This window comes from Sprattus sprattus (genome assembly GCF_963457725.1).
Source record: "Sprattus sprattus genome assembly, chromosome: 15".
Lineage (NCBI taxonomy): Eukaryota > Metazoa > Chordata > Actinopteri > Clupeiformes > Clupeidae > Sprattus > Sprattus sprattus.
In genome coordinates this window covers 24796580-24822035 of record NC_137913.1, presented here as the reverse complement: position 1 = coordinate 24822035, position 25456 = coordinate 24796580, and the positions used below count along the sequence as shown (strand labels likewise).

Sequence of the window (25456 nt, the reverse complement as noted above, 5' to 3'; positions counted from 1 at the left end):
CAAGGGGAGGGCACAGATATGGAAAGTACTGAGAATGCTCCACTAGACAGAATCGGCCACTCAAACTCACCTGCATCCTCGCTGTAGGTGAACGTTGCATTGCCCAGGGATACGGTAGAGGCATCGTTGGGTCCGCCGATCACCACCTTAGCCACTGTAACGCCTCCCGTGCGTGCGTTGTCCGAGGCGTCGGACAGGACCAGCTCGAACTCCTCCGCCAGCTCGTACTCGCTGTCGTCGATCAGCTTGACGTCGCACGTGGACATGCTCACCCCTGGCCCGAAGATCACACGGTTGTCGTTGGACATGCCGCGACTCTTGTAGTCGGAGCCGGACTCCAGGGCGTGCAGGCTGCTGCCCTTGGCGGACTTTGGAACGGTGTAGCAGAGAGCGGAGACGGTGCTGCTCGTGTCACCTGGAGGAGGGTGGAAAAAGTCAGACGTGTGAGCTTAGGTGAACGTGCAACCCAGACACAACTGCAAGCGAATAGCGTGAAAGTAGGGGGCCAGACCTTTCCTCTCGACGGGAACGAAGGCGAAGCCGGTGCTCTCGTTGACGTGGTAGGTCTTCTTGTCGAACTGCAGTAAGGGCTCGTCCTCCGTGTCGTTGATGTTGACCTTGGCGCGGGTGACCTGGCCCAGCAGGGCGTACACGGGCATGCTCAGCTCCACGTTGAAGCTCTCGATGTTCTCAAACACCTGGTCGTCGTTGATGACGATGGTGCACACCTTGGTGTCCTCTCGTTCATCAAACTGGACCTGTGACGTGAGGGGAAAACAGACTTCAGTATTACTGCAGCACATTAGAGTGATCAATCTCACAGACAATAACTTGATACATTGGAGCACTATTAGGAGCAATTACAAATAAAATGACCATAGGCTGTCAGTAGGGTTTAGAAAAGATGGTCTTTGGTAGAAAGAATATTGAAATGTGTTCTGTGACCGTGTTGACAGCCATTTCAGAATTCCTTTGTAAGTAAATGGAACTGACATTGGAAGCATGACACTGGGAGCAGGACCTGCTTATGTCTGTGAGTAATCAGCCTCACCTGTCCGGCATACTCCACATAGTCCTGCTGACCCGGGCGAGAGCCAACACTGGAGGTGGAGGTGGCAGTGCCCTGCTCCGTCCGGCACAGGACGATGGCATACTGGTTCAGATTCCCTGTCCTTTTCACGGTCACGGCTACGGTGCCTGCCTTCTCACTCACATTATAGCTGTGGATATAAGGGACTGGTTGTGGGTCTGTTTCATGGTATGTATCAGAAAAAAAAGAACTGTTGACATCATGATTTAAAAAAAAAATGAATACGGTGAAATAGGGCAAACGTCGAAGTGGTGCACTTAAATTATGAAATATACGGGAGCTATCCCAAAGCGTGACCGCCCTCTTACATTGCACAGCCGGAAGCCTGACATCATGATTTAGTTATATTTTTAGTTGACTTTTTCTCATTTGAACATTTCTATTCTAGTCCATTAAGAAATGGGATGAACATACGTGTACTTGCAGCCTGTGCCATTGATGAAGGGTCCAGCCCTCTACGGCAGCCATGACAAATTGTGCACATTATGCTCATTTATAATGTTCATACTCCATATCTATTTCTTACTGTACATATCTTATTTATTTAAATATTCCACTTGACATATGCACATACTCTGCACTTGTACTGCTATTTTGCACTTCTGGTTAGATGCTGAACTGCATTTTGTTGTCTCAGTTTTTGTTCTACTGTGCAATGACAATAAAGTTGAATCTAATCTAAAACTCTAAAATGTAACTCCAAGAGAGGGAATGGCAGAGAGACTGCAGCCCTGAGGCTGCCAGAGTGACTGCAGCACACACCTCTTGTGCTCAAAGCTGATGAGGGACCACTGAATGTGGAACATGTTGTCGCTGACGACGTTGGGCTTGCTGTCCTTCACCAGGAACTTGAAATTGTCGCTGGTCTCCTTGACGCTGCCCTCGTTCAGCACATAACGAATCAGACCCAGATTGATGTCCGCTGGGAGACAAGACATTCACATTACAGATCTTTCAAATGAGATCTAAGTAATTTGATCAAAGCAACTGGGCAATATGCATTATCAGGATATGTGATATCTTGCTTCAGGTGATATGTGATACCTTGCATTTTTGCTAGGTTGTGCTTGCGATACATTACGCAAAATGAGCAATTCCAGGAAGACTGCTGCAGGTTTAAATCAGCTATGGGATTTTACAGTCTATCTGTCTGGAAGTGCATACTGCATTAGGTGATCCCATCCCTACAGAAAGCCTGTTCTTTGGAGATTACCTTGAGTGAATGTGGTTATAGGGTTGGCAGGCTTGAGTTTGCTCTCTAGGAATCCGTGTTTGGGCGAGGTGGTGACCTCATAGGTGAGCTGGCCATCGTCTGTGTCAGGGTCCACAGTCAGCAGCTCCTTCTTTGAGATGAGGTTTGTGGCCTATAAACAACACATTAACATGTGCATTCTGAAAAGCTGAGTAACTAACAATATGATATTTGTCCAGTAGAGGGGGATATTGTTGCATAGGACTCAGAGGATCCAGGTGATGCAGTGCGGGCAGCTGCAAAGTTTGACTACCCGATTCACCGGGACATGATTAAAACAATAAAATAGAAATGTTTCATAGTTTATATATTTTTTTTCTACACCTCAGTAGCATGTAGTGGCAGAGTTAAACTTAAAAGTACTGCCAACACCAGAGTCACATCTATGTCAAACATTATCCAATGGAATAAAGCTCATTGTTTTTGTAGAACAAAAGAATAGTCAACAGCAACACCTTTAGATGAAGTGCTGTAAAATGTCACAAACAGACATGACTACCTTATTGTCCATGTACTCCAGCCACTGCAGGCCCAGGTTGGTGACGATGCGAGGCGTCCCGTCATCCACAGGGAGGATGTCAATCTTAAACTTCTGAGGGGCAGCTGTCACAATCTAGAAGAGGTGACAGCAGGACATTTTTCACACACGAAAACAAAAATCCCATCACTTCAACCACATTGGGCAAAAGATTACTTCTGATAGACTTGCATCAAGGCTTAAACTGAATTCCCCCCCCCCCCCCCACTACCCCCTACAGAGGCAGGAAAGGATTAAGGAATGGACGGCTATCGCTCTGGTGATAAGTGCTGTCATTACGTGTTACATTTTTTGACAAGGTGAAGCAGTTCCAGACGCAGCTGCCCACTAAGAAAACACCCGCTGTCAGGTGTGGTGAGAACATGCTGACATGGGGGAAATGGTAAATGCAGCTGCCGGGAGAAAGGGAGGGAGGGAGGGAAGAAGGAAGACACATGACCCCAGAGAAGGAACCAGAGGAGGGGGGGGAGATAGAAAGAAAAACAGAAAGAGAGAGAGAGAAATGTAACACTCCTTAGACCTCTCTCTTACTTACATGATTACACCAATACAACACATACCTTAAGAAGCTAAATCAACCATGCTTACAGCATCACATTCAAAATAAAAAAAGTCTTCAAACCCCTTCCCGTTTTCCCCATTGCACCTTGAAAATACATTGCCCATCATCTCCAACATCACACAGCAAGAGGGAGGAAGAGAGTGAAAATGGAATGTGTGTATAAGTAAGTAAGTGTCTGGGAGTGTGTATGTGTGCTTGTGTAGAGAAAGAAATGAGAGTGAGAGTCCCTTGTGTATTAACACTGGCAGACTGGGACAGACAAATTAGCTGACAGTCTGTGACGAACATTGTTCAGAAGCACACTGATTGTTGAGTGGCTAAAAACAGACTGCACACACACACACACACACACACACACACACACACACACACACACACACACACACACACACACACACACACACACAAACACACAAACACACAAACACACACACACACACACACACACACACAAACAAACATTCACCTACACACTGACACACTCACCTAGCTACACAAACTCACACACACACACACACACAAACTCACCTACACACACACACACACACACGTGTGCATTCACTCACACACTCAAGCACACACACAAAGATGCTTAAACAAAGTAACAGAAAACACTGCTACAACCTTGAGCCAGAGGTAACAACTCAAGGAAACTTCTCCATTTATATAGCATGGCTAAAAAAACCTGGAGTAAAATATGATGCAATCCCCACAAAGGGCGCATTCTGAGCCTCTGCCTCTATGTCTTCCTGACTATGATGTCTTAGTTCGGCTGGGAGAGCAGCTCCATTGTAAACTATGGCTGCACAGGACACATTCATGGCAGGGGCCCGACCTGATAGAGTACCCAACTTTTGCCTGTCCCTGATACCAAAGACACCCCACATGAACTGTGTGTCTTTACGGGAAATAAACACACACACACACACACACACACACACACACACACACACACACACACACACACACACACACATGCATTTATACGCACATGCATACACACACACATGCATATTTACGCACATGCATACACACATTCAAATAAAAATGAACCCAAAAAATGCACACAGACACACACGCACACACACACACACACACACACACACACACACACCTCCTTCCCGCCCTCCTCCACCAGGAAGAACATGTTGGTGCCGTCGGCCACGGTGAAGGTGAAGCGGTCCTTGAGTGAGTTGCTGCCGTCGTGGTTGTAGCTGATGCGATTCTGGTAAATGTCGTCCATGGTAAAGGTGCTGGTCTGCCGGTAGTGCTGGCCATTGTTGGTGCGCTCGATGGTGCCGTGTCGGGGGGCCTGGACCACGGTGAAGGTGATGGCGTCCTCCTAAAGAAGAAGAGTAAGCAGAGGACGTTAGAAAGAGGGCCAGTGAGGGAGGAGAGAGAGAAGAGAGGGAGAATAAGGTTATGACAGAGAGATATAGAGAGTAAACAGACATGACACAGGGCCATTAATAAGACCATGTTATCAGCAACCTAATTAAGATAGAGAGTCTGTGTGTGTTTGATTATGTGTCTAAGTTTGTGCGTGTGTCTGTGAATTTGTATGGGTGTTCGAGGGAACCTGCAAAATTGTGACTCTTTGTGTGTGTTAACCTGTCAACCTGTCACTCTGTGTGTGTGTGTATGTATGCGTGTGTGTGTGTGTGTGTATTGTACCTCTGTGTCAGCGTCGGTGGCCTTCAACTCAAACTCAGTGATGGTCTTCCTCACCCCCTCCTGCACACGCATCCCTGGCACCTGCATTACAGGCAGGGAGTCGTCCACAGGTCGAATGGTGATGTAGAACGTCTGTGAAATCTACAGCACACACACACACACACACACATACACACACACACACACGAACAGAGAGAGTGACATCTTCAATCCCCTGTATCAGGCAGTGAAAACATTACCACTGCCTCTATATATTGTGATGACTGAACAAAAGTTGGTCAGTCTGGCAATAAAAAAGATTGAATGGTACATTATAACCCCGGACAGAGCGAGAAGCATCCACTTAGCACTTTCCACCCAAAGCAATTTGCAGTGTGCTAATTCCCTGTGGCTAGCCCATATGTTAATGGCCCCTTTGTGTGAACAGCACAGTTCACACATGACTAGCTGGACTCTATGGGCTCTGTGCATTGTGGGATGTCTTCCATAGGGCCGCTGATTAATCTCTTTGAGGCCAGGCCGGTGGCGGCGGCCAGTGAGTGTTTGCTCGGGCCACTCGGGTCCTCATTACTCAAGGCTGAGAGGACCAAGAGGCCTGCCCCTGATTTGTTCCCCCGTTCTTCTTTTGCTTCCGTGCTTTGGACACAGTCACACATACATATGCACACACATACACACACACACACACACACACACACACACACACTCTTACTCACATGTGTACACCTAGGCAAAAATACATGTGTACACATTTGGACACAGTCACACACACACACACACACACACACACACACACACACACACACACACACACACACACAGACACACACAGACACACACACACACACACACACACACACAGACACACAGACACACATACACACACACAGGCACACACACAGACACACACACACACACACACACATACACACACACACAAGCTGCCCTCCAAACCTCATTAGCACCATCAGAGACGGTGAAGGTGAAGTCATCGGAGTGTTTCTCTTCCTCACTGGTGTGAACATACTGCACACTGCGGGAGGCCAGGTCTGCCTGGGTAAACGTGCTGATGTGGGTGCCTGCAGAGGAGGAGAGAAGGAAGAGAGGAGAGGAGAGGAGGAAGACAGGAGATGGGATGGAAGGGGTGGTGTAAGGAGAGGAGAGGAGAGGAGAGAAGGGGAGAGGCGGGGAGGGGAGGGGAAAAGGGAGGGGAGACCAGTAGAAAAGCATAGAAGAGGGGAAGGGAACAGAGAAGAGAGGGGTAGTAGGCAAAAAGATGAGAGGCCAGGGGAGGAGAATGACAGAGCAGAGGAGTGATGAGCAACAGAAGGAAGAACAGAGAAGAGTAAAGGAGAGCACAGGAGACAGGGAGATAAAAAGAAAAGAGGAGTGAGGAAAAGAGGTCAGGACATGGGGATGGGGAAGGATGATAGTGTTGGAGGAAGAGGAGAGGAGAGGAAAGAGATTCCCAGAGTAGGGTCCAGGCATAGGGAGAAGGAGTACAAAGGTGTGGGGGGGGGAGAGAGAGAGAGAGAAGGAGAGCAGGTGTGGAGTGAGGAGAAGGAGATGAAACAGAGGAGATAGAAAGAGGAAATTATGGAGACAATCACAGTCACTCGACGGTTCTCCCTAACTATTTAATGGCATAGAAATTTAGAATTAGTGGATGTGGATGTGGATGTGGATGTGGTATTTGTGGACATCATATGAGGATAGGCAGATGGTATGTGGGGCAGGACGAGTTAGACAGAGGTGCTCGCCAAATCCCCAGCCGAGAACCCCACGCATTTGCGGCAGGGTGAGTGGCAGGCTGCTGTCGGAGGAGGAACAAGGCAGGCTTAAAGGTGCGCCAAGCCCCAACTCACGCACACAGTTCCCCACGCTACCGGCTGCTATCTCTAAACCGCGCCTGACTCCCCTAGTGCTCTATGCTGCATGGGAAATGAGGCAGAGCGAGAGAGGGCTTGTACCGGCCAGCTTCTCAGGCTAATCTCGGCAGGCGGAATCCCTCATTTACAAATAGAGCTCGGCTATCTCTTACAGTGGCTGTGTCTAGAGGGGGGCCAAACACGGAACAGAGCTGCCTCTTATCAGGGGTGCCTCGTTCACATGCAGAGGAAGAGAGAACGTGATCGGACTTAAGGTGGTTGGTAAATTAGACAAATAGGCACTGAAAAACCGAGAATCTGAGCCAGAGAGGTGTCAAGTACGAGGAATGACAATTCACAGGGTGACAGAGATACATGAACAAAATGAATGGGAAGATTAGCTCAAACAACAAGCGCCAGATATGTAAAGTAACTGGAAGTAATCAACCTCATTAGAACAGCTAATCTCAAAACTTCCATCCAGGCAATTCTCACTTCAAAACTAATTAGCTACAATCACCAAGAGGACCCAAGAGTCGAGTGCTCCAAAGTACACTCCAGACCAGCTGTGTTCTTTTACAATTACAATGAAATGGGTCGCAGAGGAGCGGGTCTGGACAGATACAGAACCAGAGGCAGTGGGGGACAGGGAGAGAGAGAGAGAGAGAGAGAGAGAGAGAGAGAGAGAGAGAGCGAGAGAGAGAGAGAGAGTTGGGGGAGAAGAGGCAGGTACCGGGGGAGTTGACGTGCTCCAGGTGGCCAAGCTGCGGCGGATTGGTCAGGCGGTAGATGAGCTCGCCAGGCTCGCTGTCCTGGTCGGAGGCGGAGAGATGCTGCGTGGTGAGCTTCTTCACCGAGTTCTCATCCAGAACCAGACCCTTGTTCACCGTCACCGTGGGGGGAAGACGGTCCTCTGAGAGGGGGGGAGGGAAAGGAGAGAGGGAAAGAGATTAAGATAGGTGTGTAGAGAGGTATGGATGGAGAGGCAGAGTTGTAGAGAAGAGATGGATAAATAGACGGAGGTGAAGAGGGAAGGAAGGAAAGACAGAGAGAGAAAGAGAGGGAGATGGAAAAGATTCAGGTACACAAAGGAGTAATACGGTTGAAGTTTGTTTATTAAAAAAGTATATATTGTCAAAAAACTAAGATCAAAATATATTTAATTTTACTTGAACTAAATCGAATCAATATACACAAATTTACTCCAAAAAAATCTGACTTCACAGACTTCACAGCTTTAGTATAAATTCACATTGACATTAAACAGCAAGAGAAGCTCAAACCGAAATCCCTCATAAAATAAACACGGCTTCACACAGGCTTCTAAACAAATGGATTTCTGTAAAATAAAATCATGGCACCACATTTTGGTGTGGACAGAAGATCTATAGCACTCCCCCCCCTCCCCTCGTCCCAATGTGAGTTACTGAGGCTCCTCTCGAAGCCTGTGGGGGGAGGGAGGTGGGGGTGTACCTACCCAGCACACTGATGAAGAAGGACTGGTCTATGAGCTTGTTGCCCTCTGGGTCCTGCAGGTTGAACTTGAAGGAGAAGCTGCCTCCGTTCTCACCTTTCTCGTGGATGTACTCCACAAATCCTTCAAGACAGGAGGAGAGTGGCAGGGGGGTGTTAAAAAAGACATTTCTTTTCAGGAAGCATTTTGTTGCATTCATTAAACATCATTCCTTTTTTGTATTAAAACTCCCTTTTTTAATTAAAAAAGGGTACTTTGTGTTGTTTTCAGTGATTATGCCATGAGCATTTGCCATGAAAAAGAACACAGAACTTCAGGGAACAAAGGTGTGATGATCCTCTGGTGGTACCTTTGTTGACGTCCTCCTGGGTAAAGCTTTTGACAGCTCCGCGGGCCGACAGCAGGACCTTGCTCCTGCCCTTGGCCAGCTGGAGTTTGCCCACGGCGGGGTCTTTGGTCAGGGTGAAGCGCAGCTTCAGGTCATCCGAGTCCACATCTGTGCCCTTCAGATGCTGCTCGGTGATTTTTGATGAGGCACCTGGACAAAAGAGACGAGAGATTGCGGCTACCTTCCCACTCCACTTTCAGGAGGAGTATAAATCACATGGTTTCAAATGGTTTAAAGTTTGTCAGACTATGAAATATTAAAAACCAACCAAACTCTACAGAAACTGAATACATGGCCAGTGTGTTTGTGAGATGAGTATGTGAGTGAGGCTGGAAGATAAGAGATCAGTCTGATACACAGACAGTACATCAACAGTGTAGGAGGTAGTAGAAAGTTGAAGGACATAGAGGCCATTTATCTGCAATGTCCTGGATATGGAATTGACATCAGTACAGGCTACAGCAGTATTTCCTACTGTTACTTCATTTCTCTTCACAGAGAGAAGGGGGCCGAGTGTAGGTCCTTGCGTGCAGTCCTCACCTGCTGCCATCTGCAGGCCCCGGTTGATGGTGGCCCTGGGCGTCTCGCTCTTCTTCACGTCCATGGTGAACTCCAGGCGGCCCGACTCGGTGTGCACGCCGTCGGTGACGGAGAAGCGCACCTCGTCGGTGCGTAGGCCCAGGCCGTCGGGCGTGTACACCAGCAGCTCGTCCAGCACGTCCTGGTAGGTGAAGGTGGAACCCTGGCTCAGCACGCGGCCGGTCTCCAGGGGCTGCGAGTAGAACTGCCGCCGCCGCAGCTTACCTGTGGGGGGCGCCGTGAGCAGAGGGGAGCATGAGGTGAGACGAGATACAGAGAGAAAATATATATCATTCTCACACACACACACATATACACACACATACACAAACACGCAAACACGCACGCACACACACACACACACACACACACGCACACACGCACACACACACACACACACACACACACACACACACACACACACACGCACACACACACACACACACACACAACACACAACACACACACACACACACACACACACAGACTTTTACTGAGGCACACGAGTCATAGCAATACAACACAAAGCCTATAAACCCAGACACAACCACATATCTTCCCCCAAACACAATGTCCAATAAAGTCGCCTCGAAGCCGGCCGACCAACATTTACCTGACAGTGTCATTTCCTGGCCGACACACACACCCTGCCCTGTCTGCTGTTCCCAACCCTCTTCCCATCTGGTCCCGGCCCATTGCTCCTCTGTCACGGCCTCCTCTCGCACCACTCTATCCCTCGGCCACCGGCTAATGACAAAGCCCCCGTAAAGCCCTCCGCCCGTAAAGCCCTCCTGTCACACCATCATCAACCCCAGGAGTGATGCACCCATTTCAGTCCTGCGCCCTCATCCAGCCCCCATAACTTCCTCTTCAACACCCTCTCTCTCTCGCTCTCTCCCACTCTCACACACACACACACACACACACACACTCTCTCTCTCTCTCTCTCTCTCTCTCTCTATCCCTCTCTCTCTCTCTCCCACTCTCACACACACACACTCTCTCTCTCTCTCTATCCCTCTCTCTTTCTCTCTCTCTCTCCCACTCTTACACACACACTATTTTAACAGACTCCTCTGAGGGGTTTATGGGGGGCAGAAGCAAGCTAAATGGCGAGGCGACGTGGTGACAGAGCCATCAGTCAGAGGGAGACACGAGCCAGACACTCAAGGCCTGACTGAGCAGCGCTGCAGCCGCAGGATGAGCCCCGATGACTGATGGGCTGTCAACGGCCATGCAACGGAGAGATGGAGGGAGAGAGGGGAGGGGAGAGGGGAGAAGGACATTTCGACGATGAGGAGGAGAGGAGAATGACGTGAGGAGATGGAGAAGGATGTGGGATATGATGAGAGTGTGTGTGTGAGAGAGAGAAAGTCATGCAGGAGGATGGAGAGAAAATGAGTGTGTATGTGCCTGTGTGTGTGTGTGTGTGTGTGTTTGAGAGAGAGTGTAAGAGACAGAGAGAGAGAGAGCGAGTAAGAGTGAGACTGAGAGATAGGAGGCAATGGGAAACAGAGAAACATGAGAAGGCACTCACCGTAAGAAGGCTTCTTGGTGATAGTGAGGATGATCTCGTTCTCAGGCGTGTCCAGGTCCAGCACGTGCAGCGAGGAGTTGGTGATGACCACCCCCGAGTTCTCCTCCACCTGGATGTTGTTCACCGACACGATCGGAACTTTGTCCTCCTTACTTTGCTAAAAGGACAAAATAAAACACAGAATATCAATAGGGCACATTCAGTATGGAAAGTGTACACTCAACGCTCGATTACCCATGCCATGGAGAGGGCACCAGACCAATAAGTCAATAACAGACGAGTAATTAAACTGCACTCCACTGCAGCCTAATTCATTTTTTGCTAGTTTAGCCATTCCACATGGCTTTTAATTAAATTAAATTAAAATTGAAATCAACAAATAAGCAATTAAAAAAGAAAACACAGACTGCCACTGGGGCTGCCCGAACCTGGATGTCAATGTTGACGAAGAAGGCCTCAGTCTGGCTGGAACCGTCGCTGATGTAGAAGCTGAATATGTCCTGGTGGACGTTGGCCTGCCGCACGTTCTGCACGTAAAATATGTGGTCGCCGTTGAGGTCCTCCATGGTGAAGGGCACTTCTGGGCTGATGACCTGAGCGCCACCAGACGCCACCGCTGACGAACGAGAGGAAACAGCGAAGAAGGATGAGTCACACCAGTCAGTCTTCAGCTTTCATCTCTCTTTTGTTCGCTCCTGACAGAGTTCTTTCTTTCATCTTTCTCTCAAGAGCTATTTCTGGAAGTCGGCCAGCACTCTTCTAAGAGAGGGTCGTGTTGGTCATTGATTGCTTAATGACAAGCTGTAGCTAAAAGTTTACCAGAGTGCCAGGGTCAGCGCAGAACACTGACCACAGAGTGTGAGGAGACACCCGCAGAGATGCTGATCTTATCTAATCTACCTCCACACACATACACACAAAAACACACACACACACACAAGCACGCACGCACGCACGCACGCACGCACGCACGCACGCACGCACGCACGCACGCACGCACACGCACACACACACAAACACACACACAGACACACACACACAGACACACACACACACAGACACACACACACACAGACACACACACACACACACACACACACACACATACTGTACACAAACACCACATCACACAGACAAAAAAGCAGGCCAGTGATGCCCGAAGTTGTGTATGGGGACATCTCACCTCTCCTCGTGTTCTCGATGAAGCCGTACTTCGGGGGGCTGACCAGCCACACCAGGAGATCCTTCTTGGGAGTGTCTGGATCAGAGGCGAGGATGTGATTGGCTGACAGCTGGACCCTGCCCCCTTCCTGAACCTTAAGGAAGTACAAAGAAGAAACAAAAATGCATCTTTGGTGGCAGTGGACAGGGACTAGTGATGAGAGTTGGTGAGTGGAGCTTGTTAACAGTGTTTTTTTATTTATTTGTTTGAGCTGCGGTGTGTTTGTCACCTTGATGCCGCTGTGCACGGTAACCACGGGCGGCTGCCTCTGCACCGAGGTGATGGTGATGGTGCACATCTGGTTGTCAAGGCGATTGTTTTCGCCGTCGTACACAATGAAATGGAAGATGTCAGTGACGGGCTGATTCCCTGTCTCAAAGGACGTGATATAGCTGTGGAGATGAAAGAGACAGAGAGAAAAAAGAGAGAGAGAGATAGAGATAGTGGAAGGCAACAGGGTAATTGAGATGGAGAGAGAGAGTGAGAGTGAAACAGAGATGAAAAGGTGGAAGGCTTAAGTGAAAGTTGGAAAGAGGAAAGACAGTGGAAGAGAGAGTAGAGGGACTCAGTGGACAGGATTGAGACATGGACATATACAACACGAAACAACAAAAACACAGCTCACACAATGGTGGGTACATCTGTAACGAGGCTAGGGAGGCTTTCAGTCAATAAAGATTTGATAACTTAACTACCCCACAGCAAACAGCAGCAATAAAACTATGTTCAATAACCTGCAAGCACTATGCATCACTGTTAGATCAACCGCTGTGTTTGTGAGAAGACGAAGCCCTGGGAGTTAAAGCTGAGTTAATGCAGAGCCCTGCGTCATGAAATTAGCCCTCTCCCAGCCAGAGTCTGGCTAACTGCTTCTGTTTTTCAATAACGCCTCAGAACTTGGCGCACTTCATCACTCAAGCTGTCAGAATTAAAGCATATCAACTGTGCGTTATGGGAATGAGATGGTCATTAAATGCCTCCACACAACAAAAACAAAGGAGAAGATTAATCATTATTATTAATAAATGAAAAGCAGTTCCATGTTTATAGTTATGGTTTGCATACAGCTTAAGGGGTATTTTAAAGCAAAAAGTAATAGATGCCATTTAGCTATTAAAAATGTGCTATGTGCAGATCCATTACTTATGTCAACCTGTGCTGTGCCCACCGTGACCATGAGGTGATCATGTGTGTGTGATATTTCGAGTATAAAGCTTTTTTTCGATAACTTGCTCCAACCAGGCGCCTAAATGATAAACCAGTGCGGCTTGATCATGGTGTACCAACAGAACTCAGTTGGTGTGTTCCCACCGTAGTCGGCGGCGGTTGATATCCTCCATGGTGAAGAAGGAGTACTCTCTCAGCTCCTCTGGGTCTGATGCGGCACCACTGCGGGTGAGGATGCCGTACATGGGTACCGACACCAGCTGGATGCGGATCTTCTCATCCTTGGAGCTATCGTCCTGGAAACGTATCAATGAGACAGATGTGGGAATCAAATACTGCAACACTTAAAAAAAAAAAGATCATCACCCTAAACATGTAAACCAAGACATACTGCATACTGAAATCAGCAGAAAAATATATTTTCAAAAGCAAGCTAATATTTAAGAAGTCTCAGTGGCAATATCATGACTTAACAAAAATATTAGAATATATCATCCATCACAGACAGATATAAACTGATATTTTTCTCCAAATTTCTCACCAGGATTGCCAATTTTCCACAGATTGCCTGTAGACCTTTTCATTAAAAAATGTCTCTCTCTATCTCTCTATCTCTCTCTCTCTCTGGGCATTCTCTCATGTCTCTTCGGTGTAATGATCTGACTCAGTCTGACCTTGTAGGCCAGGTGGGAACGGGTGATGACCGTGCTGCTCTTCTCCGACACCTCCATGGCCAGCAGGGTATTGACGTCTCTCGTGGGCCCGTCGCCGCCCACCTCCGACACCGACACCTGCACGGTGGCCGTCGCCATGGAGATGCCGTCTGTCACCGAGAAGGCCATGGAGTCGTCCTCAGCTGTCAGGCCTGTGTGCTCGTACTGCAGGATGTTCCGGGTGATGTCGCTGAAAGTGAAGGTGTCACCTGCGCCGAGGACCCATAACACACCTCATCACCATCTCACGTCACATCACATCACGTCATATGTCACCTCACATAAAGATATCACATACAACCAGCTTATCACATTTGACACTACATCACTGCACGCAGTATTTGAGATTACATAATTAATCCATTTGTCAACTCATGTCTACAGGCACGTGCACAGACATTTTGGGGGGCAGGTGCTCAAAAAAAAAAAGGGCACCCATCACCAAAATTATTAATGAAATTAAATCTCTCTCGCTCTCTGGCTTCCACTCCCTTAACGTCTGATACATCAAATGATGTCTTGGGTGCCTTTTTTCTGTAATTGGTCCACCTCACCATGCTTGTGCATCAAATCTGAACTTGGGGAATACTCCAGCCACCCATTTTTAGAAAACCAATGCTTTTGGAATGACCGCCCTTCATAATTTTTTGGGAGGAAAAATTCTGGTTGTCGTTGTAAAACAGGCAAAACGAAGAGATACATAAATATCACGTTAAACAATGAGGGACAAGGATAGCATGACCCCGAGAGCTAGCATAGTTTACCTGCTATTTTCTAGCTGTGAATTCTCGTGACATTTATAAAACAAACATTCAACATACTCTCGAAATTGTTTAAACGGCATTTATACAACACAAAATATGCACTTTCAGACAAATAATGTCATTAAACCTGACAAACGTCAGTAAACAGCTGGACAATGCTTTGAAATCAAGTTAGTTGTCTGTTTATTTTTTTAAGGAAACGTCGGACCAGTCCGGTTTCCAGACGTATTGTTTTCAGCGGCACTAATGTTGTTAATTTATACAACGTCGGGGGATTGCACAAACACCGTCATTACCTGTTTGTCTGATGCAGGTCAGTGAAGAAGTAGGCTGAACCTGTTGGCCTGCCGCTCAACATTGATGTGGGGGATGAGGAGAGAGGGGCGCGGAGGGGGCTTGTGAGCACCGCAGATGATAGGCAAAGAATACTTATTCTATGTCTATGCCGCGGAGCATGTCGGGGCGAAATTCTCACAAGAACTCCAAATAAATGCCACCTCAGGTATCAAAACACATTTGGGGAAATTGATGACGAGAGACTAATTTGAAAAAAAAATTGGTCTCCAGAAAAAAAGGGCACTTTTTTTCAACCAGGGCACAAGGGCTGGTGCTTGAGCACCAGTTGGGGTCTATCTGTGCACGTGCCTGCTACCATGGTACATCATGTGATATGTTAGCCAAATGTTTGATTGGCTGGTTGAGTGCATATAACGACCGTGACGCAGGGTTGGGGCCTGTCCCTCACCGGCGATCATGGGTGTCTGGGAGCTGAAGTCCACCCTGACGAGGTTGCCGTGCGCTGGGGCATCCACCAACTCAAACTCCAGCTCATCGGGGGCCGTGTCTGCATCCGTCACTGCCAGCTGCTGCCCTCCTGCAGACGCATACACACATACACACACACACACACACACACACACACACACACAGACACACACACACACACACACACACACACACACACACACACACACACACACACACACGTCACACTCTACTGTCTTCTTGTGTGTACCCCCAGACACATTTATCATCTATTGAGTGTTCATGTTCAGCTTCAGCTGAGACTCAAGATCTTTCAACTTCATGCTACATTTTTCATTAGTGTTTTAGAGAAACAAATAAATAAATCACAATGTTCATGGGCAGTACATGTTTCACACATCATATCTTCTGAAAGCTTTAGTTCCACACCGTTAAATCCCTTGATGATATAACCCTCTCGGCGATGTGTGCAGTTGTGTGTGTGTGTGCGTGTACGTGCATGTGTAAAGTGTGCATGCGTGTATGTATGTGCATTCGTGAGTGCGTGTGTGTGTGTCTGTGCCTGTTAGTGGCTGCGTGTGTGTGCGTGTGTGTGTGCGTGCGTGCGTGCGTGCGTGTGCGTGTGTGTGTTTGTGTATGTGTTTGTGTGTTTGTGTGGTCACTTAGTGGATGTCTCACCGACTGGTGCTCTGCCTCCCAGAGTGACCTCTAGCACGGGGTCCAAGATCTGAAAGACGGGGGGCTGATGGTGGTTGGCCAGGAGCAAGATGGCAAAGTCCATCTCAGGGGTGGTGAATTCGCCATCAGACACTGAAAAACAGGACTCACTGTTACTCTCTCACACACACACACACACACACATACTGTCACCTTACTTATACATGTACTCACACACACACAGCCACACACATATCTGTGCATGTATGCTAATACTGTCACACATATACAATACACAATTACAGATGAACACATTAAACAAGGTATACTCAAACACTACGCATAGTGCGTTCACACATTAAACAGAATATACTACACATTTATCCACACTGAGCTATGAAAGTAAACACTAGTCTACAAAGTGAACAAAGTCAAATCAAACACCTCTAATGAAAAAAAAGGTTGTCACCCTAATGGAAAATCTATAAATAGGTTCATTAACGTTATCTTTAACTGGAGACAAGAGACACGATCACAATGCTTCCACGCTGAGAGATGGTTTAAAGAAGTTCTGTGGGGCGACTGGCATATGAAGGTGTGAAGATAGCACAGAGGAAGAAAAGACAAACAGAACTCCCATGGGAACCATTTCAGAGGGTGCCAAAGCTGTGGATGAAAATGGACACACCCCAGAGAGGAAGAGAAAATGGAGTAGTGAAATGGATGTATGTAAGGAGAGAAAAATAGAGAGAAAGAGAGGGAGAGAGGGAAAGAGGGGGGAGAGAGAGGCAGGGAGTGAGAGAAGGAGAGAGAGGGAGAGAGAGAGAGAGAGAGAGAGAGAGAGAGAGAGGGTGAGGGAGAGGAGTCAGTGCGAGAGAGAGTGAGAGAGAGAGAGAGAGAGAGAGAGAAAGAGAGAGAAAGATGTTGGAGTAGTAGATGGATATATTAAAAGTGTCCTCCACTTTCTCTTGGACCATGTAGGGACATGGCAGCTTAGAGGCCCTAGGTGTTTATCTAAAGCTCAGTGTGATCCCGCGTGCACTCTACTGTCTTCTGCATCATTGATGAGGATCTGCGGTGGGGGATACGTCTCCTGGGCTTATCCTGGATAACGAGAGAACACTCCAGAACGCCAAGATCCAGAGAGATCCAGAGAGCTCCAGCGACAGATGGGCTCCGTCTCTGTCTCCTTCCAGCTCCAATAGCGGAGGCAGCAGCAGCAGCAGCTGGGGTTAAATTTAGCATTTGGGTCTGAGTGGTAACAAGTCCTTTAAGCACAAGATCAAAGGCAGGGTCTGTGCAGTATCATTACACACTGTCACAGATGATGGGCTTAACCTGTGTAAGCAGGAGCCATTCCCTCCTGCAGGCAGGCGGAGGCATAGCAGATGCCAGGGGAATAGAATCATCACACACACCTGCATCAGAGAGGTCTGGTCTTTGCTCTTTAAACTGTCTGGGAAGATTCTTACTGACGCATTGGCGCAATCTCGTGGGCATTGCAAGGCACTTTCAAGAACTAAAACGTCTTTAATCTTTGTCCATTTGAGAATAAAAATATTTTATTTAAATAAATAATGGAATCAAATACTGGGAATATTTCACTGCCTTATTGTTAATGTTTACATATTATAACTAAAGTAAAGCTATTGTTTCAGAGAGAACCACTGCAAATAAAAAAAACTAGTGTGGAAGTCAGCCTGGGACAGCGAGGGTTCTGAGGCTGTGTACACATGCAGGCTAACTTTCTTTCAGAGACTGGGAGGCGCTGGAAGAGCTGAATATGACGGTGTTTATGAGCGGCCGAGGGTCTGTGATTCATAGCTTCAGTGCAGGATGATATATTGCCGCATCCTTCCAATAGGGAAAAGATAGAGTGTCCCATTATGGCCATGGCCAGCATTGGAGAGGGGAAGGGAGGGGCAGGGGGTGGGGGGGAGGGGATCATATCGGCCCTCTGATGGAGCCATAAATAACAGACACAGGATGGCGTGATGGAGCTTCGGAGCGATGAGGACAGAGGGATTAGTTATTGTGTGTGTGCGTTTGTGTGTGGGAGAGAAAAGGAGAAAAAAAGAGAGAGAAAGAGACAAATGGAGGGAGGGAGAGAGAGAAAAAGAGAGAGAGTGTCGATGGAGTTTAAAAGTATGAGAAAGAGCAGTGCATTGTGGGATAGCACGGTGAGAAAGAATCAGGGCGGCGAGCGTGAGGAGGGAGGCCACCAGAGAGGCATCCAGAGCTGCAGGGGTAATATACCTGTGAAATGGAGGCTCACCGACTCGGGAAGACCTAGAGGGAAGAGGAAAGGAGGGGAGGGGAAGAGGAGGAGAAGAGGAGGAGAAGAGGAGGAGAGAACGTTACATGTGGGAGTGTGAAGAAATGTCAAGGGCTCCTGGAACTCGGGACGCCAAAGCCAAACTGGACCAACGCTGGCGAGGGAAGATGTGGATTTATTTCCGGTCTTTGCATTAGAGCAGGGGGATTTGGACGTGCACCCAATAAACATCAATCAATCAATCAATCAATCAAACAATCAATCAATCAACCTTGACTAGCGCAGATGTCTTATCTGTTACGTAGAGACACAAGATACTTGTTCGGGGGACTACATGGACCACAACTGAGAGGTCCTCTTTAAAAAAGGCAGGCACCTCACCAGTGAAAGAGTACTGGTACAGCTCCTGTAGGTGGGAGGGCGCCGTGGGTGGGCGGTAGAGGATCTTCCCGGCATCAACGTCGGCTTGTGCGAAGGAGCGCACAGGGCTGTAGGGCTTGTCTCTGTGCTCCACCATGCCTGAGGAGGACAGTTAGCATTCACTTTACCTGCACAGTACATGCTAGCGCTAGGGCTGGCGCTAGCTACACAAAGGAAACTTAAGCCCTCAATGTACAGTTTATATTTGGCTGGCAGCCTAGCGGGGTCCCGTGGGGGCCCCTTATTTACGTGTGGTGGGAGAGGAGGGGGGTGTTGTGTTACCGTGGCCAGGGGCGAGGGGCTTGGTGATGTTGTAGATAAGCTTGTCGCTAGGCGTCTCAGAGTCCACAAAGGACAGAGCAGTGGGGGTTATCAACGTCACGCGATCTTCGAGAGCCTGCACACGTGTGCATACATACATGCACAAACGTGCACACACACACACACACACACACACACACACACACACACACACACACACACACACACACACACACACACACACACACACAAAGAAATATACAAAGGGATGAAAACACAGGTAAAACACACAATGCTGCCTTAAGATTACATGTTTAAGACCGGCTCAGCTCACCATTTATTCCACTAATGTATCAATCCTTTTCATTATTCCATTTCAACATGTCATTCAAGCATTCTCTCATCTCTTTCTCTTAGCTCACATGTACACAGTAGATAGCAAGGTAAATATAAAAGTAGACAGGAACTCAGCAAAGCTGATGCCAGAAATTGTCAGAATTCCAGTCTATACTGATTGTCCCTTACCGTGACCTGTAGGTCAGCTCCGGCTGAGAGCTGGGGCATGCCAGGTATCTGAGGCACGACTCCGATGGTGAAGATCTGTGCATCACTCAGGGTGTCTGGATGGGCTTCGCTCGACACCTGAGACACACACACACAGCAGCCTGTATCACACTCAGGTCTGACATAACAAACCCCACGCATGTCACAAACTGAACATGAAAGACAAATCAGTTCGCAGCTACTGAACCCTCTCTGTTCCCACAGAAAAACTCACACACACACACACACACACACACACACACACACACACACAAACACAGCTATATCAATTTCGGCTCTGCGGGTAGCGCGCAGACAAACAATAATTAATTTCTCGACGAGCCACTCAGCATGAAAACACATAAATCACTTCATGACAAAGAGGGCTGCGCTGCACGGTGCCAACACTTGTCTCGTACAACTCTGCCATCTTCAGCATCGCCCACCCCCCTCTCCCTCTCCCTCTCCCTCTCCCTCTCCCTCTCCCTCGTTCTCTCCCGTTCCCTTTTCCCGGCCGCGGCACGGCACAGCAGAAAAGAGCAGAGCAGAGCGGAACTAGCTCCCCCTGGCACGCTAACAACAGCCCGCGCCCGTTAGTTGGGGCCAGTTATGGGAAGATGATCAGACAACCCCGGGGTCTTTCTCGGAATCGGAGCGACACAATTGCAGCCTCTTGGTCTCGTGCCGAGCGGAGCAGAGGGGAGGGGGGGGTTAACAGAGAGGACCCAGGGGCCCCTAGGAGAGGAGCTGCCATGTTGATCTGATAATGAATATTAGGGCTGGGTCTTCTGCTCATGAACAATCACTACCAAGGGGGGGGGGGGGGAAGGAGTGCATGGAGTGAAGGATTTAATCCAGGATTAACAGGCTAAATTACTTTTTTGCATCTCATGTCAAGGTTGTAGGAAGACCAATTCCGGAAAATGGGGCAAAAATGAGCTGAATCCTCTAGGCGTGAGTATCAAATGGTATCAAGGGGTATGCCAATCAGGCTGTGCTCTCCACACAACTACATGAGGACCAGTTTCCACATGGGGTGCACTCTTTAGCCAGTTGGGGACAGGAAACTGAGCACTGCATGAAATGATAATGAAATGAGCATGAAATGTTTATGTGTGTGTGTTTGCTTTGTGTGTGTTCGTGCTAGACTGAATGAGTGTGTTTGTGTGTGTCTGCTCTCCTGCACACATACATATGCATGTGTGCGTCCATGATTGTGTGTCTGTGTTTCATAGTGTGTGTATGTGTATGTGTTTGCATATGCATGTTTGCAGAAGAATATGATTTATTGAATAAGTGCAAGCTGGCACACATGTGTGTGTATGTATGTGTGTGTGTGTGTGTGTGTGTGTGTGTGTGTGTTTGCATATGCATGTGTGCAGGATAATATGAATACTTGAGTGAAAGCATGCACATATGTGTGTGTGTGTGTATGTGTGTGTTTGTCTGTGTCTTTTTGCATATGCATGTGGTGTGTGTGTGTGTGTGTGTGTGTGTGTGTGTGTGTGTGTGTGTGTTTGTGTGTCCACATGTCTGTCGCGTGGCCTGAAACAGAGGCGGCGCGTCCCCTGACAGGCTCACCTGGAAGTGAAAGGTGTCCCTGTGAGTGCTGGCGCCCAGGTGGCGGTACCACACAATGCCTTCATTGACGTCCTGCTGGGTGAAGGAGGTGGTGGGTGTGGAGTCTGTGCCCTCAGGGAGCGAGTGCCAGCCGGCCACCGGACCGTCCGCCGGCAGCGGCACCAGCAGAACCTCACCTACACACACACGCAGGGGAGGAGTCAGGTGTGTGTGTGTGTGTGTGTGTGTGTGTGTGTGTGTGTGTGTGGTTAAAGGAATAAGCATAGAATTACTACCAGTGGTACTTCGGCATCTATACACAGAGAGAAGGGGTGGGGAGCAGGCGGAATGTTTGTGTGTGTGTGTGTGTGTGTGTGTGTGTGTGTGTGTGTGTGTGTGTGTGTGTGTGTGTGAGTATGAGTAGAATTCCAGTTGTCTAATTTCCACCAAGGCTGCCAGTAAAGGTGTGTATGGAAGTTTTTTTTGTACTGAACAAAATCACTTTACATCAATAAATTGAAATGAGAGAATGTAAACAGACAGACAGGAAATGAGAGAAGGAGAGAACCAGATAGGGCTGAAGGTAGCACTAAAAACAAGGCAAACACTAAAACTTATCTGGCTGCCATTTGACAGATATGATAGATTTTGCCACCGTTCCGGTTCCAGCTGGAGGCAGCTGGCTGGGCCCCCCTACCGTGTTTGGGTGTGCCGTCAGGAGTGGTTATGGTGTAGAGGATCTCTGCATCACTGGAGCCCTTGTACTCGGCCTTCAGGTACTTCTTAGAGAGCTGCACCATCCCTCCCTCTCTCACCCAGGTCATAGGCAGAGACAGCATGTGAGGTGTGTTGGCATTCTACACACACACACACACACACACACACACACACACACACACACACACACAGAGATAGAGAGAGAGAGAGTGACAGAGTATGTGTGTAAATCCCTATTTAGGACTTCTAGGTTCACATAAGGACATACATAAGAGAGAGAGAGAGAGAGAGAGAGAGAGAGAGAGAGAGAGAGAGAGAGAGAGAGAAAGAGAGAGAGACAGAGAGAGAGCGTGTAAGTGTGTAAATCCCTATTTAGGACTTCTAGGACATGAGCTGAACCCTCTTTCACCCACACAGCCAAACAAACAACACCAGAACCACACAAAGTTTTCACCATCACTCAAGAAGTTCCTTGCCACTATCCAGATTAGCATCACATATGGCTCATCGTCACACCACACCAAACATCGCTATAATCCCCCACAACAGCGGGACCACAGACATGCGCAGCGGTGCAGATTCAGACAGGGAATGTTTGTTACCCGTAAACAGATTTGTCAGGATCCCCGGCACGGACTAGTAGCCAAATTTGACGCGCACACAAGATATCAGCGGATGAAATTCTACACTTTTTTTTTTCTTCCTGAGGGATTTTTTCAGATAAACTATTCCTCTGTCTCTACCTGAATAAGAAATAAGCAGGCAAAAAGAGAGAGAGAGAGAAGGGGGAGAGGGAAAGTAGGAGAGATCGAGCCAGAGAGTGAATTAGAGAGAAGGAGAAGGAGAGTGAGAGAGAGAGAGAGAGAGAGAGAGATAGAGAGAGAGAGAGAGAGAGAGAGAAGTTCAGTAGTACTCTGCCCACAACTTGGCGTTGTGTCCCTGGCTTAGATAATTATCAAGGGCTCTGACACATAATGAGGTGACAGATGAGGTCTCAGACTCTCTGTGGAGAACTCCACTGCCCACTCCAGTACCAATCATACGGAGGCCCGACCAATCCTCACCCTGACACCCAGACTTCAAATGATGCTCCCTGAGCAGACAGGCCAGCCAGAAAACATTTTCTCTTTTTAACATACAAAATCAGGTTAATAAAAACATTTTCAAAAAATGATGCGATTCCATCTTGTGGACTGTTCATTTAGACTGTAAATGAGAGCATGGCATATGGACAGGGACCGGTTGAGGGGAGGACACAATTGAATGAAAAAGAAGAAGAAGAAGAAGAAGAAGAAAAAAGAAAGAAAAAGGAATTGATAATTAAACTCTGATGGCCAAAACTCCAGCACTAGCTCGTTCTCTGGCTCTGCAAGCTTGCAGCATCAGCACAAATGTAAGACCCATTCATCTTCATCCTCCTCCTCCTCCTCCTCCTCGGCCTCGCCAAAGGGCCATACAGCGGAGAGGAACTGAGCCAAGCCAGAGACCAGAGACAAGCCAGTGCCATGGGCTTCTGCACCTCGCTGTCTCTCCCCTTCTGTCTTCACATCAAAGACCCGGGAGCTGGAACACATCGGCTGGTTGTCCGGTTCGGCTGAGCCATCCAAATGGAGGATTAATGGGCACTGCCAGCCAATGAAACTGTCAGCTTCACTTCACCGAGCCGAATCAGGGTGTGAACCACACACACACACACACACACACACACACACACACACACACACACACACACAAACACACACACACACACATGAAAACAACTCACAAAAGCAGCCTAAATAGAAGGCCAGGTTGTGCTTTCTCACAGCTCATCCACTTTTCACTCCGGAGGAAACACTGTCACAAGAGAGGTGACAAGAAGTGTGCGTTTTTATCCCCCAAGAGCCCTGCAGGAGACAACTATGCCCTTGTATTGAATACAACCCTGTAATCAGTCAGCCTATTGATAAATCATCTTTAATTGTGAGGACTGTCCTGTTTCCTTGTCCATCTCTCTGCACCTTTTATTCCTGGCTTGGCACCGGGCTGGCCCTGTTGGCTGAAGTGCCGTGTGCCCAGGAACCGTGCGCAATGTGTGTGTGTGTGTGTGTGTGTGTGTGTGAGGGGGGGGGGGGGGGGGGGGGGGTTGTGCCACAGCAGAGCTGGTTCTTGCCAGTCCTCAAAAACAAAATTCCTCCTCATTCTCCTGAATCGCTGCTTATTGTCGTTATCAATTAAACCCGCATGAATTGGCTAATTATCCAAATTCTTGAACCTGGACCTACATCGAACGGGGTTGAAATGAAGTGGCTCTTTGTGTGCAGAGGGAAAGGAGATGCTCAAATAAACTGGTGGATTCGGACTCTCTTGGCTGAAACTTTGAGCAACTCTGTGCGCGTTAGGGTAGAAGAATGGCCCAGCATTGTGCTTGGCAGCCTCTTCATCCGAGGGGAGGGCATGCCTCGTCTCCTTATCGATCCCCCTGAGCAGAGCCGAGCAGAGAGAGAGAGAGGGGGCACAGCCCATGCGTTGCACCTGCCAAGGGCCATTCGTCAAGAGCTGTTTTGCATGGGGCTCTGGATTCAGAGGCCCAGTGGCCAAAGCAGGTCGTCTGACTTTTTAAAGGGAGACGTGGGCACAAAGGAGGCATGGTGGCTTAGAGGGAGGGACAGGGGGAGAGAGAGAGAGAAGTATGTAGGGAAAAGAAGAGAGATGAAGCAGAGACAGAGGGGTGGAGTTAGGTGTGAGATCAGGAGAAGGGGCCCAAAAACAGGGATTTATCCGTCTAGATATCATCGCTTAAGAACTGGGGCAGGTAGGTCCCACTGCCTGCCAATGCTTAAGGCCACGATAGGACAGGGTGAGGCTGTGCTTAAAATTAGGCTGAAGCAGGAGTTGATCTGGTTGTCTGCCAGATATACGACACAAATGGCACTGCCATCGCTTTATCTATGGCTTTTTGGGGTGACACATGCAAAGCTGCAGGGGTATGCTGCACAAACAACTGTGCAAGTAGTGGCTGTATGCTGGACGGAAGGAAGCCGTGAGGAGGCGTCGTGCGCATGCTGATGTACATCGGAAGCTGTCTTTAAATGTATTCAGTAAAGCAAATCTTTCAATGAATCTGTCAATAACATCCTGGAACACACCCAAATGTTTCAGCACAGTACTGTACAATGAACGCAAACATTCCCATGCAGGACTTCAGCCAAGCCCCTGAACACACTGCAGACAGAATCAATCAATCAGTGTGTGTGTGTGTATATAGGTGCATGCTGTGTCTGTGTGTGTGAGTGTGTGTGTGTGTGTGTTCCCAGCAGCAAAGATAAATGTGTACAAGAAAAGAAGTATGCAAAACTCCACCCCAACACCCTTTTGTGAACCCCCGCCACCCCATACCTTTTGGGTGACCTGGATGTGGAAGAGAAGGTTCCGGTAGCTGTGTCCATCG

General features: G+C 48.2%; 1 protein-coding gene across 1 annotated transcript in view; it reads right to left on the bottom strand.

Moving 5' to 3' along the window:
- The window catches only part of fras1 (Fraser extracellular matrix complex subunit 1), a 110218-nt gene that overhangs the window by 9518 nt on the left and 75244 nt on the right, over positions 1-25456 (bottom strand). Inside the window, 27 exon segments of the mRNA XM_080852650.1 lie at positions 71-415; positions 512-758; positions 1052-1220; positions 1853-2012; positions 2304-2454; positions 2842-2955; positions 4557-4784; positions 5117-5257; positions 6071-6195; positions 7718-7897; positions 8462-8581; positions 8808-8996; positions 9387-9650; positions 10963-11119; positions 11391-11578; positions 12146-12278; positions 12414-12576; positions 13496-13647; positions 14026-14273; positions 15574-15702; positions 16272-16403; positions 18907-19044; positions 19228-19342; positions 19732-19848; positions 21331-21506; positions 22007-22166; positions 25405-25455. Of these exon segments, the coding sequence (XP_080708776.1) occupies positions 71-415; positions 512-758; positions 1052-1220; positions 1853-2012; positions 2304-2454; positions 2842-2955; positions 4557-4784; positions 5117-5257; positions 6071-6195; positions 7718-7897; positions 8462-8581; positions 8808-8996; positions 9387-9650; positions 10963-11119; positions 11391-11578; positions 12146-12278; positions 12414-12576; positions 13496-13647; positions 14026-14273; positions 15574-15702; positions 16272-16403; positions 18907-19044; positions 19228-19342; positions 19732-19848; positions 21331-21506; positions 22007-22166; positions 25405-25455 (4492 nt within the window).